The 18,840-nt window shown below is 38.6% G+C and overlaps 2 protein-coding genes across 3 annotated transcripts; both read left to right on the plus strand.

Annotated features, from left to right (window-relative positions):
* The first annotated feature begins 1,182 nt into the window (after window positions 1-1,182).
* LOC100187071 (G2/mitotic-specific cyclin-A-like) lies at window positions 1,183-4,665 on the plus strand. 2 transcript variants are annotated; one of them, XM_018812402.2, is made up of 7 exons: window positions 1,183-1,260; window positions 1,712-1,871; window positions 2,121-2,910; window positions 3,095-3,285; window positions 3,548-3,719; window positions 3,926-4,047; window positions 4,206-4,665. In XM_018812402.2, the coding sequence occupies exons 3-7, from the start codon at window positions 2,121-2,123 to the stop codon at window positions 4,398-4,400; spliced, it is 1,470 nt and encodes a 489-aa protein (XP_018667947.1). In that variant the 5' UTR covers window positions 1,183-1,260; window positions 1,712-1,871; the 3' UTR covers window positions 4,401-4,665. The 2 variants fall into 2 exon arrangements, with proteins under 2 accessions (XP_018667947.1, XP_009858959.1); XM_009860657.3 differs by having other exon boundaries at window positions 3,929-4,047.
* Window positions 4,666-11,898: 7,233 nt separating this feature from the next.
* On the plus strand, window positions 11,899-18,108 carry tbx1 (T-box transcription factor; the record flags this gene model as incomplete). The annotated part of the gene is given in 4 exon segments (NM_001032450.1): window positions 11,899-12,664; window positions 15,061-15,177; window positions 15,637-15,793; window positions 17,538-18,108. Coding segments are annotated over 4 exon segments (1,185 nt in total). The 3' UTR covers window positions 17,790-18,108.
* Window positions 18,109-18,840: the final 732 nt, after the last annotated feature.

Consider the following 18,840-nt stretch of genomic DNA (forward strand, 5'->3'; position numbering starts at 1 on the left):
TAACGGAACTTCCCCGATAAGACAACTATCAAAAATAGTGTTCTGTTAAGGACGGTGATAATAACGTAGTCAACGGACAGACGAACTTCTATTTTTTTAATTTTATTATCGCCACTCCAGCGTGCAGCGATAATCCATAGCTATTATAATTTTAAAGTGCATAACGTATATCTGCCCACACAGAAAAGTGATCAATGCTTAAATATTAACATAACATTTATGTACATCGACACCTTTTTTAGTTGTAACATCAGTTGTACATAAACTGGTAAAAATGGTGGTCATTAACTGATTAAAAACATATTGGTTTTAGTCTTGTTTATACATGAATTGAGTGAATAGGAATAAAATTATCACAGTTTATGTGACGTTTAAAAATTACGGTCCACTCATGTTTATGTTGGCTTTAGATTTGTATGTTCCAAAGAAGAACTGTATGTTCGTTCGCTTTTATGAAAAACAAGAATACGTCGCAATACTTGCAGTAGAATAAGTTTTCTATATCAATTCCAGGCCGTTTATCTATGAATGTATACCGTACGGTGGGGGTAGATCGGACAACTTTTCATTCTATTTTCTCGTTCTATTTGGTAGCAAACAAAGAAAGTTCAATGAATTTATAATTTTGTGGAGGCATGGGAATATAGGACAGCATACTATTACGGTTACATTCATATTTTTTTTATTCATAAAACTACATTAAAAGGTGAGAAGTCTTGATTCGTGCGCGATCTTGCCCCTTACTAAATATCAGATACGGACTCTGCTAAATATTATTGTAATGATGGATAATCATTTGTTTTACCACGTGCCCAATATGAGACTACCCAGGTCGTTTCTCAACAGTGTTAGTTTTATTTTATCATACAGTTTATCTCCTTAGTGTAAATTTAAACACATGACAAGTCATGCGACACGCTGTGTACATTATGCTCCTTGGAGTCACGAGGGTATTAGTGGTGAAGTTCATCGTCCTTAAGGCTAGGTGAAAGTTTACCAGTGTTAACCCTTGTTATGACGAAACAGTATTGGCGATGACAAAATATAATTGTTGAGTTTGGGACAAACACAAAACATGTTTATTTTAAAAATAACATTGGGCGATTGATTTGAATTATTCATTACCATAGAAACCAACCAATTTAATTAGCGACCTGTTATATATGAATTTGTTTCAGAACGTATGTTATATTGATTAATTATTGTACTGTAAGCTTTACATATTTCTGTTGGAGCAACAAGTTACAGATTTCATCAAAGGTGAGCACTTAAAAACCTATAACATTTATAGCCGAATAGGGGATCCAAAAAATGATTGTAAAGGTATTACTTTCTTTTATCTCGGTTGGTGGTTGACAAAAACAAACACGCAGAACCCCATTAAATTTAATATGGTGCCAAAGCCCCATACGTGAAGCCTACGGTGCACGGACTACTAACTGCGTGCGACCAATATATATACAATTCATTACTTTTAATAATTATTGCTTTGTATAAATTATGTTCGTACCAATCAACCTATTTTTTATTATAGTAATTAAAAACACAAATCGCTAACCGAATGAGATAATAAATTTAATTATGCCGCAAGTTTAGTTTTATTTTACTGTACACAAGTCCGTATTTTTACATCACAAAGCTCAATTATTTGGTAACTAATACTAAACCAGATTTGAAGCAATCATTGTCATAGAAACCATATTCTGGGCAGATTTAGCATATACGAAGCTGTCTGTACAGAGGAAACTGTTTGAAATTTGCTTAAACAGCTGCGATCTACGTTATTTTGTTATTGAACCATAACACTGAACGGTTAGAAAACTACTGCAGAAGCCAATTAAACAACTTATTAGCGTGGAAGTGTTCAAAAGGTAAGCATTTGTTGTACCAGGCCAGGAATATTACAGCATAAACTTTCTATATAGGCCAAGTTAAGCTTTGCTCATACAACTAATATGGTTGTTTTTTTTTGCTTCGTAAATATATGGCGACAAGAGCTGATACAACATTTTTAATCGTGCCCCAGACATATATTCGTCATTGCGCATGCCTCAGACTGTTATTCGTCATTGCGCATACACAACGTGTTAAATATACAAACGGCGCGTCTTTGAATACAGATGATTGCTAATCGACGACCTCTTGGAAATTTGGACCCGAACAGCACCAGGGTTCAACCGACAAGGGCAGCTAAGAGTGGACACAAGTGGCTGACGAACCGACGATCATTACTTTCCGATGAAATTCACAACAATAACCTTGCACTGCAAAGTAGAGACACCAACGAAACCTCCAACTCCATTCTTAACCATAAGCACAATCAAAACGCCAAACAAACCAACAAAAACCACAGGCCCGGAAAAGAAAACTGCGATAATTATAAATTTGTACATCCTGATTCGGATTTGGAAAAAGTCACCTTGTTATCATCGACTAGGGAAGTACTTAGCGCTTCCCAAAAGTATGAGTTAGAAGATGACCAATGTTTCCTCACCCCTAATGGCGAGAAATCGAATACAAGCTGTGTTAGTATGGAGATGCTTACGTCATCGCTATCCTCGCTTGACTCTTCAAAACGCTCGATTTCTCAGCCGCACGATGTCGCTCTTGATACTGACGAAATTTTAAACGTTATCCAGCGCAAAGATCCGGAAACTGACATTCTGGACGAATACACTGAAGATATTCTTCGATACATGGTTTATTCAGAAGCGAAGTATCAACCAAGAAAAGACTACCTTGAAAAGCAAAATGAAATTTCTTCAACCATGCGTGTAAAACTTATCGATTGGTTAATCGAAGTGCAAGACGAATACAAACTACAAAACGAAACCCTTCACCTTGCAGTAGCCTATGTGGACCGCTTTTTATCTGAAATGTCGGTGTCGCGTCCGAAGTTACAATTACTGGGTAAACTGTTTGTACGTTAACTGCTTTGCAATTTTTATTTGCTGTTATTGTCAATTTTGAACCTGTTCAATGTAATGGTTAAAATTTCCCCACTTATATTTTAAGCCTAATTATTGACGATATCAAACACAGCGAGTAAAAGCAATTGATATTTAATCTGAAATTGGGTACAATATATCCACAGGGACGACGTCCATGTTTTTGGCAGCGAAGTTTGAAGAGATATATCCTCCTGATGCTGACGAGTTTGCTTACGTTACAGCAGACACTTACGCTAGATCTGAAGTTTTGTTGATGGAGCGGCTCATGTTGAGTCAGTTCAAATGCACGCTGGCTGTTCCTACCACGTTACAGTTTCTAAATATTTTTCACAAAGTATGTGTTTATCTATGTACCTATGTGTATTGTTTAATAGGTAAGCTAAAATGGCCTACTGAGACTGACTGAGCAATTAACATATAGTTGGGTGGGGTGTGAGAGATGTTCTCATTCTTATTTATTGCTCTTGACTCTAAACGAGCGTGCTAAATTGTTGAACACAAACCCAAAAAATATGGGTTTTAGATGCTAACAATACCTAAGTATATTTAGAAACATTAAACATTGGCATTTAGTTAAAAAAAAAACCGTTTGACAGAAATCGAATTTATCTGAAGATGCAAAGCAACTTTCTTTCTACCTCTCCGAACTTGCGTTGTTACATGACGTGTATTTACAATATTCACCTTCTGTTCGTGCTGCTGCAGCGATTTCATTGGCTGTTTGCACATTACGTCAAGCACACAATTGTGACGTCGATAATGGTAACGGTAAGTATGCACTCTGGATGTTTTAGTGTAAATAAAAGCTTACTAAATTGTCACTGATATCGAATAGAAAGAATACAACACGTTGCAAAGCGTATCCATTCTATATTTTCCTCAATTACTAGTGTAGGCTCATATTGACATGTACTGGTAATGAGATAACGTTATTCACACTTTTATTCCACGCACCACACGAACGGTCCCATCAGCAGATACAGCTTGTGGTATCAAGACACCATATTCAACGATATTAGTTCATGATAATATGGTTCCGACCAAAGTGTTGCTGTCGAGTGTTCTGCAACGTTGCATGAAAGACAAACTACAAAAGGTGATTTATATACAAGTTGTGTTAGTGGGACGCTTAGATACTACAGCTGAGCCAAAGTCACGATTTCTGTCATTACGAAATGCTTTATCTAGTTAAAATCTGTGTAAGCACGAAATCCTCCCACCGTTGCATAACATTATTATGTAAATCCCCTTCAGGTGTTCGACTGCACGCATGAGTTGGCTCGTAGTCACGTGGTCGAATCCAACGAAAAAAATCGACATTTTATCTTTGAAAAATACTCTATGACCAAGCAACGAAGCGTGACCGCCTTTTCGCCTTTATTGTCAAACGAAGTGACGTCACAATCGCATTTGACCTGGGAAAAGGTCATGACGATGTGGATGACGTAACTATAACATCACGGAGGCGGTTTAACGCATGCAAATTCAGAGTCACGCTCTCCCAACATATCAGCATATAAAGGAACACTTATACACACCACAAGCTCAACAAGATTGAAATCTTTCCCATAGCTTATAATCTACATGTCGTCAGCACTGTGATGTTTGTTACTTGCGTATCGCCTTTTTGTGCAATTTGTTTTTCGTCGCACTCTATTGCTTTTCGTGTATGTAATATAACATGTACCCGCAAATATACCACGCAATAACCACATGTTCTCATTTGATACAATCCACACGAAAGTTTGTAGTACTAAAGTTAAACCGTTGAGAAGTAAGCAAGCACACGTACCACACACATACATATACATATATATATATATATATGCTAAACTCCAGAAGCGAGATAATACTGGTTGACCGTATACAGAAGAGGTTTAGCGCCAAGCATGAAAGGGGAGGTGAACCACCGACCTCTAATCCGATTATAAAGTGGTCTAGATTACAGCTAAGCGAAGAGTTCCGCTAACTCTTTGTGAATGCATCTACAGGTGTTCGTATAGAAGAGCAATTGAAATTTATTTCGTTCGTATAACGACAATTTTAATAAGTTCACCACTACTCCCATAACAGCCTTGTAACATTGTAATTGAATTGTCAGATATAATCGAACAAGCCATTTGCGAAAATCGGTTTGTCATCGCTTGATTTTAAACGATTACATACAGCGCTGCCGATTTGTAGTAGATTATAGTAGGTTATAGGTCAACTGCGACCCACCACATGACTACTCTAATAGCAGAGCAGTAATGGACAACTTGGCAGAACATTTGATGAGCATCCGGATCCAGTTATAAACTCGGATATTTGAAATTCGATCTGCATTTGCTTATCTCATTAAAAGAACATTTGACTTCCAACCCGGGGTGGCGGGTTTTGTTCTGAGTCGAGCGCACGTCCGCCAATCATTCAGTCGCTAATAAGGAGTCGAATATAATCGAGTTTGGCCGCGATTCAAGTTGTTCTGCCCCTGGAGATCGGTCGCGTCTATGTTTCCTGTCTATTAATTTTCAGTTTCGTTCCAACAGAGCCTCCGGGTAAGAAAGTCATAAAATGCTCCGCTGTGTTGATGCGAGACATGCAGTCTGTGCACTACGGCCGATGAACCGCTGTAGGCTCCAGGACGAATTAGGCCTAATAGAATATTCACAACGGGTATGGCATTAAATTGTAAAATCGTAAAGCTCGCGTCGTGTGTTTGGGTCAGTTTCGATGTTGGCTTAAACAACATACTGGCAAACAAACCAAAAGTCATGCATGACAAAGTTGTTGTTGGGCGCTGGTCGTTTTTCAAGAGCCGAAAAGTTTTGTTGTCTTTTTCAAAAGATGAGTAAAATAAGCAGATTGATAAGCTACAACCGTCGCATAATTTCCCTTTGTCAGTGACGATACCATTCACTCGTTATGAAAACAATTCAAGTGGAATAGCGTGGCACTACAGGTGGACGAGGCATGCCATTTACGTTAAACCCTTAAATAAAAACTGGGAGCTTGTGGTGGCGTAAATTTAATTCCAATAAAATTAAACGTTGGGTTTTAAAATTGTGCCATGACAGTTTAGACTGTACACAATATGATTCCAAACATTACTGACTACCTATACCACGTGCGGTGCATCTCCCACAAGGATAAGCAAATCAGCAACGAGTTCGACTCATTAACCACCGTTTAAAAGGCTGGCTGGCGCGGTCTGGACTTGACCGCTACACGGTCGCTAATTGCAGCTAAATGCCGCTTCGCGCTACCGAGAATTTGCTGGTTGGCCCGAGCAATTGATAGCAGACGGACCTGTCCCATGGGACGCATGTCAGTCGTCACGCCAATCATCGCAGCCGAAAGTTGTTGTTACAGCAAGCAAAGAGCCGCCGGTCTTCTGGCCGCCGTGCCGATCTCCAACTTAAGGCCCCGGCAGCAACTCCCAGCTGAGAGAAATTTCCACTAATTCTACTAATCAGCTAGATTTCCTATGCGGCCGCAAGCGCGGACAGCCTCGAGAAGCACTCACTCGTACCCATGCGTGGAGAGATCAGAGATAAAATGATCCTGAATTGCAGTCGAAAAAAGGAACCCAATTATCTCCAATTTTGATGCTGAAAAAGTGAGGACTCTCACGCATTTAGGCAAACAAAACAATTTAAGCTGCGCGCCATTTTTTTTATTTTAAGATATTTGTTTTCTAAAATTTTGAAGCTTTTGTTTGGGAAACCGGTATAAATAATAAAAAAATCGAGTGCATTGTTAAAACTTGATATATTATTTCATACAAGATAAAATTCTCAGCGACTAAACGTTTCTTACTGATAGTGGGAGAGTTTAAATTACTTGAAGCGATGTGAATATTAGAGTTGTCTCCTCCGCGTATCATTCGGCAAATGATTCGATTCTAAATAGGTTTGTCGCTCATCCCGCTTGGCAGATAAGCGAAAACCTCGGTCGCGTAGTCAGCCAAGGTTAGTAATTGCGAATTGGCGTTCGACCTTACTGAGGACGCCAGTCATGCTTATATATTGCGTGAGATTCAGGAAAAATTGACACACATGACTATGGTATGTACAGGTGTGCTGCTGCTGTTCAAATTAGGATTTTTGGGTGGTTTTAGGTAAATTTTTATTTTCGGTATTCAATGTGTTTTCATTTAAATTATTATTAGGATTTAATATTTTTAGAAATTGAGTTTTACAATTATGGTGTTTTTTTATTATTGTGTAGAAGGCAAAGAGTTGGAAAAATCGCCACTTGATTGTTTATAAGTTTTGCTTGTATTGGTAAAAATTTAAAACTACGTAGCTTGCCGAATTTGTTAGATTAAATAATAGAATATTTTCCGAAAGAATATAGTTCCTATACTATTATACCATGCTGTACAGTTAGCTGGTCTTATATACGAGAAGCGATTAATGGGAGACCGTAAGTTATATATGCGCAATTTAATGCTGTATTGGTGTACTAATAATTTAATTAGTATAAAAGTAAACAGAAAAAGCAGCTTTGTGAATTAAGTTCAGTTAATCTGTAATAACACCTTTTCATACTATTTTCTCGTCCCGCATGGTAGTAAACAAAAAACATTCAAAGATTTATGAAACCGTACCCTCACGACTCTAATAGACCGTTATTATTTGTTTAAAACATGGTCAGTGTTTGGATATTATGTGCTGAAGTTGTCCCATCTTCCCCCACACCACTATAAATATATATCTCGCACGAGCGTGCTGTCTTAATTTGGAGTTTGTTAACGTCTAACGCATAAACGCAAGTTGTTGTAGTTGGCCAAGAACGTATATATTTTTGTAAAATATACACCGAAAACTCCGAACAGTATGTTACACGCGTTTGTGAAAAAAATCAGCGCTAATAACAACAAATTTAAAAAAGACTTACAGTATAAGATTTGGTGTAGAATGGCTTGTAAAGAACATTGCCCGTCGCTTAGATGCAGGTGCTTGTGTTATTTTTGCGCCACAATGGCACTTGTCATCGATGCAAGCAGGCGTCCAACCCAATTCCCACGTCGAATCGACGTCAGATAACGTCTTGATCTGCGTAAACATTATGACGTCACTTTAGAACCGTCAAAATCCAACTGAATAGCAATACCGCTGATAAAGCAGTTGAAAATTCACGCTTGCAAACGTAGTGACTTAACCGAATCTCCGTTTGCAATAAATACAAGCTTAAATAGTGTGACATGTAAAAACAGAGCTGATTTATATTATAATTTGTATTCGTTATAATTATTCCTAAAATAAAACCACACCAAATAATACGAAAAATAGAGATACGGGGATTTATATATATATATATATATATATATATATATTTATATATATGCCTGGACTATTTCTTATTTCAAACAAGGCCAGTTTATTCGTCGTATCTTGAAAGAACATCACCGACATCCGTTGGTGCAAGTGCAGGATATTATTTGTTGCAGGATGTTTATACGTTAGGAAAGCGTTCTATGTCGTCACAGTGTCCATGGCGTACCACACGCACAATTGCCGCTTTGGAAGTATTTCGTATTCATGTAAGCGATGGTTGTTCCCAAAGTTAGTCTGTTCCCATAGCGTGGTCAACATACATGTGACGTCATTTTGGGGGAAACCGCCTGAAATGTGCCGCGGTCATAGATATACTGTTGTGATGGCTATTTAAATATTTTCCGATAAGCAATGTAGTACTCGTTTGAAATTCAAACGGCCCCATGGGAATTAATGGTGACGCAACAAGTGGTATTATGTGTAGGTAATTAACCGCCATTGAAAACATCATAGGCTGGCAATGGGAGTCGCTATGTGGCACTTTAAAGCGGCCCGCTTTGATCATGCAGAGCGTAGCGCGTGCGTTAACGCCGAAATTTTTAACCGTGACAAGGCCATATAGATAGGTCCATCCAGGGCGAAACAAAAGAAGCCGACTGACCAGGTATTAGTGGGCAGGCACGTACACTTGTGTGCCGAAAGTGTCGCCTCACTTGCACGCCAGAAAAACTGACAAAATGGCTGAGCAGCAGCGACTCGCCCGCGTATACGTATCTTCACCAGTACTCGCACCGTGCTCGCATAAAATTGTACGTTGGACCACTAGTACCAGTGAATATAGCTGCGCTATCGCATGATACTGAACCGCCATGAACGACAGATGCTAGTAACGCAGGCACAGCAGACAGACAGAGATTTGAGTATATGTAGTTAGGTGCGTATAGAAATTTTAAACAACGTTTCTAGCAAAAGCTTAGAACAGAAGAAACATGTAACTAAATGATATATCGAAACATTGTGAGCAAAATATTGGATTAAAACATTTTTAACAAGATTGTGAGGTATAAAGTTAACCTTGCCGTTGTGTCGTCTATAGCATCTGTGAGGCACATGATTGCGAAGTATCTTAAATATACGTCAAATTAACGTATTTCTGATTAATATTTAAATGATATCTTAAATTTACAATTAATATCCTTGGTTTGAATTCGTTAGAAGAGTACAGCAAGCGTGGACAATTAATATCCTGGGTTTGAATTCGTATTAGAAGAGTATACAGCAAGCGTGGACCAAAAATTAACACGAGTTGTGAGTTTGGAGACAATAGGCGTGCGAGTATAGTTATACAGTAGAATAATGATTTCCGCCTGTCAGAATATAGAACATTTTATTGGCATGTATATATATATATGCTGAACTTGTAGCTATATATGTGTCGTATACTAACTATACGAAGATGGGCACTTCGTTTGTATTTATACAGTTGGTGTACATAATAAACGGTCGGGCAAATTTATTTAAATGTATGGAGAGCAACAAAACATAGTTCTTGTCGTGTTTTAGTTTTTCATCTTAGTTATAGGAAAACAGACAGAAAATATAGATGTAACTTGATACGGTAAGTGTTTAGTGTCGGACATTTGTGGCTAAGCTGAATATCACGAACTGTACAATATTGCTAAGAAAATGCGCACTATAAGTTCAATTGCGTGTTGTTTACTATATGGTCCTTACATGAAGTATTTCTTATGATTTTTAATTAGTTAAATGTTGTTATTGCTGCGTACTTTATGTTGATTTAGCGGTGGCGCCATTTTACGTTGAATACCACAAGCCCAAACTATGAACGGGTGATTGCGCCTCACCCGTGTCTGATTTCACTTATTTCGATTGGCCGTATAATTCTACCGTGCCGCAAATGCTTTTCTGAAATTGCAAAATATCAGACCAGTGTAATTTAACCGACAGAGAGTTTTTACAAACTTTGCCATTTTTCTCAGTGAAATATCTCGCTGATTACAATAGCCCGTAAGCACTCCCTAACGTGTTTTAATCAGTTTAGCACGCGCGGGACTTGTAACTTAATTGCCTACCGTCGAGTGTGTGGGTAAAATGTTTGAAATCAAATATCGTTCTGGCAGAAACTGAAAATCTTTTGTCCAAATTTGATACTTTAGCGTAAGCACGTTGTTTAAATTGCTTTCTACTTTCGCGTTCGTACATTTGGACCCACTGGAGTAAAACATGGATATGTTTATATATCTTTCACCCTGCATACACAGTAAAAACATTATCATTTATTAAAAACTTATATTTAAATATGTAAGTCCTTTATCGAACCTTTGATATGTTGGTAATTTATAAAACATTTGGTATATATATATATATAAATATATAAATATATATAGTAGGGTGGGGAAAGACGGGACACTTTTAACACATAATATCCACATATTCTGATCGTGTTTTAAACAATTAACAACTGTCTATGGAATTCGTGAGGATATGGTTTTATAATTTGTTGAATGTTTATTTGTTTACTTCCAAAAAGACGAGAAAATAGAATGAAAAGTTGTCCCATCTTCTCCAACCCTACTATATAGGCTCATATATACCAAAGCTTTATTTTTTGTAGACTCCACCATATACCATTGCAGTTGTGTTAAAATTGTAAAATCAGTTTGTGCGTGGAACATAAAAGACAGTACTGAAGAAAGAGAGACAAATGTAAAATCGCTTTTTTTTATTTCTGTGTTGCATGAAATAGATCTTAACAAAGTTCGAAACGTTGATGCGAAAAATGGCGTCGATTCTTTTGGATGCACCGAGGTAGGTGTCCACTCACACCCAAACTTCTCCCGCGCATACGGAGTTTAAAACCGAGATCAGATGGTGCAAGATAGCGATCGCGTGGCTGGTGACTAGGACACTGGCAATTTGCATAACGCAAAATAAATTCTCGGGCGGGTACGGTGTCGAACGGAGTTGTTTTCGAAAAGTATAAGCCACCCCTTCGCGTTGTTTTAAATAGAAAGCCCCAGTTCAAAAAGCCTGTATCCTTCTCAGTGTACTCTCCTTTGAACCACCGCTTAGATTACTCGATAATGGCAGGGCGCGCTAATGTCCCTTTTTAAGTGAAAAGGAAACGTCACGAAGGCAGGATCTTGCGCGGAGGTTAGACAAACTTTGGGAGCTCAAAATTTTACTTTTCGTCGAAAACAACCTGTTTTGTTGGCTGAGATAAACTATATAGCTCCGTTTATTGGAACCAATTTGACAAAATTTTATTGCATCTGTCGTCAGCTAGAGGAGTAATACGCCAAATTAACTAAATTTTTGTTAGATGGAACTGAAAAGGCAGACGGAAACAGGAACAGATTTATCAGCATTGATGCGTTTAAATATTTAAATTGCTTTACAAGCGACAATTTTTCTAGAAAGTAAAATTGAATGTCGATAGCTTCCACATAAAATCGCTATGTTACAGGCAGAAAGGAAAACAGCAGCACAGACAATTTTACAGCCCTAAAAACTTTCCACATCGTTTACAGTAGTCAACATCTAGTAAAATTAAATTTAAATTCCGTAACTTTGGGCGAAAGGTTTTCATTTTTATTACCTATCTGTTGAGCAGGAAATATTATTTTAGTTCTTTAACATTTATTCTCAACTGTTTTGTATTTGGCAGAAATACGACCAGTTTATCAAGTAGTTTAAAAGAAAACGTGCTAATCATTTAATGTTCGTTCCTGCTAAGCTTTGCATTTAAAAAAAGAACCCAATCCGCGGGCCCATGTCTGCCCAAATTGCAGTCGGTCACCATAGTTATAACTCAATGCTCTCGCAGCCTGGACCGACTGATGCTTCCTGCATCACAGTGCATGGCAGCGACCACTCCGGCAACCTACCTAGTATTAATAGGGTACACCTGACCCCTATAAACCAAAGCAAGCATACCGGCCACGCGAGTAATTTTGATAACTATATTCACTACCAGCACGATAACGGGTATTATGGACGTACCGGTAAACGAGATGGTCATTCTCCAGCACACGTTTACCCAGATTACGGCAAAACATCGGTGCATTCGACACATTGCGGCTTCGGCTCCGTGGAGGAGAAAATGAGCGTAAATTTTGCCGAGAAGACCGACGAAACGTCACAAGACGAGGTTACAAGAAAATACAGCTCGCCACCTTCCTATGACGTTCCCGTAACTTCAGATCTCCGAACTTTCGAGAACGCAGTTTCAAATCTGAGCAAGCGTCCACTTGGTGCTTCACCGGAAATGACGATTGCGAATGATTCGCCAGTGACGTCAATGGTGCAATCGCAAGATCCGCGGCAAAAGAACGAAAGATTGGTGGCCGTGGAAGCAAAACTGGAAATGAAATCTCTGTGGGATGAATTCAACGATCTCGGTACTGAAATGATTGTAACAAAGGCGGGAAGGTAAGTGATGTCAATTTGCCCGTTTTATAAATATGGAAACCGTATTTATTGAGGATTAGGCGCTGAGCAACGAGTTTTGGTCGTGCACATTTTCAGCTTTATTAAAAATATATTCACACGCTTTTAAGAAAAATGGCGCTTCGTAGAAATCCGTATATACCAATATCGCAACCAACTGTTTTACTGTTCACACTCGTATTTGGCATTGAGAACCAGAGGTGTTACCAATATCATCTATGTTGTTAAGAGTGAAAGGTGTTCACCTGTTTAAACACTTTAATGGTTCACTGCAGCTAATGTTACGGATTAAATAGAAATTTGCAACAAAAAGTCGACTCAAGACCTGGCTTTTGTATTCTAACAAAGGAGATTACTACGACAGGGGGTGTCAAAATATGAGACGATTTACAACGCGTCAGTGAATGTGAATTCATCTTAATGAGGTCTTCGTTCGTGAAAACGAAATGAAATATTATTATTTTATCGCTTTAAGAATTGCGAAATTCTTTATTGCAATTACCAGGGCAAATGAAGCTGTGCGGGTTCCACGAGACTGTATACTGCGAGGTGGTTTTACACATTTTTTTAAAAAAAAAAACAACGTTTAAATGCGCAGGTTTTAAAAAAAATATATATACACGTTGCTACTTTGATGAAATATATTTTTCGTACTAAAGGATAAAATTGCGGCAACTGCTTATAAATTTTGTCAAAGATATCAGTGACACTATATAAATATTAGCATTTTCATAAAGCTCCTGACGTATACTTGTGGCACAGTGGCGTGCGGTAAATAACCAATATTAGCAGGTATTGATATAAATCGATAGTTTGCTTCGTTTTATCGATGTTTTCACAACTGTTTATGCCTCGCGTCCGGTCGACCAGGGACCTGGACGCACAGGCCGCACCCAATACCTTGTTCCTTTCAAGGACTGGCACAGATAAGGAGGCTGAGCAAAGCGGTGGTACGGATTATCAAGCCTTCGTAACTTGGGCGAATATTCGGGCAAAATGGTAACAAGTGAATATCGCCATACGTGCTCGATCTGGCAATTGTCAGAGTCGACCGTCTCCACATTTTTGTACACGGGGCAAGGCGGGATATGGCCGCTTATCGTGTAGCATTTATTTCTTATCTGGACTTAAGACAAGTCGGGTTGGTGATTAAATTCTTTCGCCGATTTGACGATCACGATTCTGAGTGGAAAAATGTTTTCACAAAGATCCACAATACAGTCCAAGTACCAGTGCGTTGTTAACTTGTTGTGCAGGTTCAAATGACGTTGCCGCATTGTTTTGTTTTCGGCCGCTGGTTTCAATGCTTTTAAAAAATAAACTAACATAATATTATTAAATAATATTATGGAAGTAAATATTAAACTTTACAAAACAAAATCGCAAACCCTGTAGTTACACGCTTCCTGATGCTGATACATTGGTTAGGTGTACATAACCCGCTACACGCGTCAAGAGCGATTAACATTTGACCTGGTTAAGTTGATTGTTACACCACTGTGCTTTGTTATTGAACCACATACAACACGAACGACTACTCCCAAAGCGGACAGTAAATTAATTACATTAACTTCCGGTCACCCCATTCCCACTGCGTCTCTGTCCAGCAAGCGCCATGGTTATCTACTGTCGGGGCGCGAGGTCACGCTGCTGCCTTTGATTTTGAGACGCACCCAAGGTCAGGTTACGGCTTGCCTAATACGCGGTTGAAACTCTAGTATGACGTAACGGCCCCTGCTCGTGTCGACCCTGGAAGCGACAAGAAGGATTGACTCGATGGCTTTTGCTTCGGTAGCAAACTGATCTCTTGTTCAGGCTATACTTCGAACCGGCCCTTGAACCTGTCGCTAAATTAGCTTGTATTTTCACCCACCGTGACGCATAACCCCGCTCAGCTGCATGTTACCCACTTAAAGACCCATGTGTCTAGATTTATTGCAAGCTAGTAGGTGACAGGCCGTCGACGAACGTTTTAAATCTTACGAACAAAGAGTTTAGAAAATAAAATGGAAGAAACGGGAGAAGCGAACTAACTACGTTATAATCTCTGATATCGCTCGTTAAAAACTGACCGCACCCTTTATTTGTATCCCCTGTAACGATTTTTACAAAATTAGTACCGTATTACCATAGCCGATTAATTGCTGTTTATATAACAAGCATACTTTTCCAAAACTTTGCATCAAAATTTAAGTAAAAAAAGTCCTTTTATTGTGCCCAAAAGACTGCAAATATAAGATCTGCCCTTTTAAACGACACAGCGGCCATATTACATCATGAAACTGCGGGTGTAAACAACTGAAAAGTCATATTACATACGTTATTGTCGTGCGCTTATTATCCCTACACTGCCTACCGTAATCAACACCCTTTACTAGACGCATGTTTCCAACATTCCAAGTCAAAGTGTTCGGACTCGATGTCAACAGTGAATATATTTTAATGATGGACTTCACACCAGTTGATGATAAAAGATATAGATACGCGTTTCACACGTAAGTACAATATTCATAGTTTTACAAAATTTACAAAATTATATAAACGTAGCCCAGCGACTCTTAAATCAGCATTGATTGTTAGTTGTTTAAAACACAATTAGGAAATATTGGGCAGTATGTGCTTAAGTGTCCCGTCTTTCCCCACTCTACTATATGTGCAAACTTACCCCGCAGAACTATAGTAAAGGGGTATTTTACTAAAAGTTGATTTTATAAATTTTATAAAAACTTTAGGCGAAGTGTAAGGAATTGATAAATCAACAAAATGTGTTGAAATTAAAAAAGTTAATTTTTTATTTTTACTACAGTTGACTTTTTATTTATAGATTAAATCATATCATTTATACGACAGTTGTGCCATGTCACTTATAAACCAGTCTGGTTAATCGCACAACAGCAGGAATAGATTTACCAGCAAAGTAATCTGTTCGTGGTAAACTAATTTAAAATGTTTAGATCAAGTTGGTCGGTGGCTGGGAAAGCGGACGCAGCAATGCCACCTCGTATTCATGTTCATCCAGACTCGCCAGCAAAAGGAGGACATTGGATGAAACAAATCGTATCTTTCGATAAACTCAAACTTACGAACAATTTACTCGACGACAATGGACACGTAAGTTTTTAAACGCAAAAGTGAAGTTAATCCAAAAAAGTAAATGTTGTACGCCTTATACTTGTTTGAAACGAAAAGTATCGCATAAATTACACGGGTTGCTGCCTATGCTCAAAACATGGCAGTGGAAAATTAAAATTTCTAGTTGATAATTCCGTACAATAAACCTATTAGACCGGCTTATTGGTGGTCTAAATACACGCATTGGAGTTTATAATTTTAAAAGTGCGTACAGTGAACTTTAGTTAAATCGACTTCCGTGTTTCGTTTATTTCAGCAAGTCTGTCAAATACCTTTTGAAATCCAGTATGTTATTCAGTCGTTTTCGACACTTATCATGCTCAATCGGTCAACACACATTGACTGGGCAGTCAACGCTCAAACCCAACCAATTGGTTTGCTGTAAAACCGCGATGAAAGCGCGTGTCGAATGAAAGGATTGGATTTGGAAGCAGCTTGAGTAGTCTCGTGGCGTTATCAGGTTTAGCAATTGACTCAACGCGGTAAGAACCTAAGCCACCTGTTCGGCGAAAATGTCTGATTTTTTGTGTGAATCAGTTATGACCACATCCCAGCAGCTGGTTAAATACCTTTAATGTGCTTGATCATGACTCTTGTTTAGTTAATTACACCATAAAGCGAAACTGTTGGAAATAAATTACTCACACTACGACAAATACATGTTGGAGTTCTATACACGTTGACATTTCATTAGGCGAAAAGCGTTCAGACATGAATTATCAAGTAAACTGTAGCTTTATACATATAAAATATATAAGGTGGGGTGGAGAAAGACGGGTCAGCTTTAGCACGTACTATCAAAATATCCTGATCCTATTTCAAACAATTATAGCAACGGTCTATGGGAGTCGTATAAGGATACCGTTTTGTTTCATTGAATGTTCTTTGTTTATAACGCCAAATGGGACAAGAAAATAGAACCGAACAGTGTCCCATCTTCCCCCATAATACTACACGTTATAACGATGTTACGGGTATTGTAATGTTTTAGTGGAGCGAACAATTCTGTTAAAATATAGCATGAAAACTTATACCAATGCTGGTCAGGACGCAGTACTTATATATGTGCGTGTAAAACGTGCATCAAATGTACCACCCACACACGAGGTGTTGATGCAAGTCTCGATGAGCAAACAATAAAACTGGGGTTCTCATATTTTGCAAAGAAATTAAATCCTTCAAATTCAACTCCGCTGTCACAATTGGTTATCGGGGAGGGACGTGGTCCATGTTTAATAGAGTGCGCGCGTGACAGCTCGGGTGTTGAAATGCGATGAATGGGCTTCGTGCCCGGTCGTAGTAATTTCTATTATAATATATCCGGTCGCCATTTTGTTTTTGAAACGGGGACAACTTAGAACACTAACATGGAAATTGAGACGATACTTTCTAATGTTTGAGAGCATTGTATTCACCAGGGAAACATCAACCTACACCCTGGGTGGGCTATAACATGCGCTTGTCATATTAAACTTGAAAAATACTAGTTAAAGAATTTCTGCATAAAATTGACTGATGATATTTTTACCGAAAGAAACGCGCATGTTTTCGTTTTCGAATAGTTTATATTGCTTTCCTAACATACGAATTAGACTTTCAAACTATTTTTTCAATGACATTGTGATGACTTTATATACAGTCTGCGCTATTTCGATTTACGAGTGGTTACGTCAACCGCATGTATTAGGAATAAAATAAACAGCATCATGTTTTCCATTCGCAGATCATACTCAACTCCATGCACCGCTTCCAACCTCGGTTTCATGTTGTGCTGGTGGACAACAGCCATGACAGCGTGCAACGAGCAGAGGAAAATTTTAAGACTTTCGTTTTTGATGAGACCAAGTTCACAGCAGTCACAGCTTATCAAAATCACAGGGTAAAACATGTATGTTTAGACGCTATTTTTATAAATCCCTTGACTGCAGCAGTCACGTTCGATTACCAGCAATTGCAATTGAATAAAAAGCTATAGTTTTTAACTTTTTCAACACGGGTTGTGTATAAAATGGTTTAAACATGGGTTGCGTATATAAAACTTTTTTTATCTACCAAAGGTAGCGTTTACAGATTCTTTTGTTTCCAATGCAAACATCATATAACGAGGTTTCTATAGCCAAGTAAACATCTCGACAGTTGATATTTCAGGCTCACGTTCCTATTCTAAACGTTTTCAATTATGGATAACAATAGAATATATGTCGCGTGTATTAAGGTTTATGTTGTCACAGCAAACAATTCAATGACGTGTGTAAATTCGACAGAATAAAAAGAAAGACCAGCTGTTTTCTTAACCTGCAATCAAAAATTGCACCACTGTTTTTAATATAGATATCCAGTATTGTTACGGGGTTTTAGTTTACAATGTACCGTTGTACACTATAGTATTAAGATGTCATTGAAATACTTGGCGCCGCCTCCAACAAACTCATGCCTAAGTGCTCGGACATGGTACACGGGTGGTCCTAATTAAAAGCGGCAGGTTTAAGCAATCTATACCGTCCTTGTGATTTTTACTTAAGGTTAATTTACAGCGGCGGTCTCATAAATTACGGAAAACAAAACTTGGGGTGCGAAAAAATAACATAAGTCAGCTGAGATAATCCACCGTGACTTTGACTTGTATGCTCCAACCGATCTATTATTGTCTTCAGCGCTCCCCGCCCAGCGGATACCTGCTGCTCTACGCGTCGTGTGTGACTAAGTGCCGACGGATTTTGCTTAGGGCCGGCATAAGGGCACGCAAAACAAATATGCTTGAGGCGCGAAGATGATTCATGGCCTCTGTTTATTTGCCAAAGTATCCTGATTGCCGAGCGCCCTCTTTTCGCATTTCGGGGTTTCTGTTTCAGCCAAGCGGGGAAAATAGGTTGCGCCCAAGCGTATATCTCAGTTTGCGGTTAAAGGCTGCATATGGCGGTTCAAGTGTTATTTCCGCCGCTGCGGATTGGTGCTGTAAGCATCGCATAAATAAGAGATGAAGAGAAAGCCGCCCCAACCTAAAACTGATGAACAGATTTATCATG

The sequence above is a fragment of the Ciona intestinalis genome, chromosome 7, assembly GCF_000224145.3.
Source record: "Ciona intestinalis chromosome 7, KH, whole genome shotgun sequence".
NCBI lineage: Eukaryota > Metazoa > Chordata > Ascidiacea > Phlebobranchia > Cionidae > Ciona > Ciona intestinalis.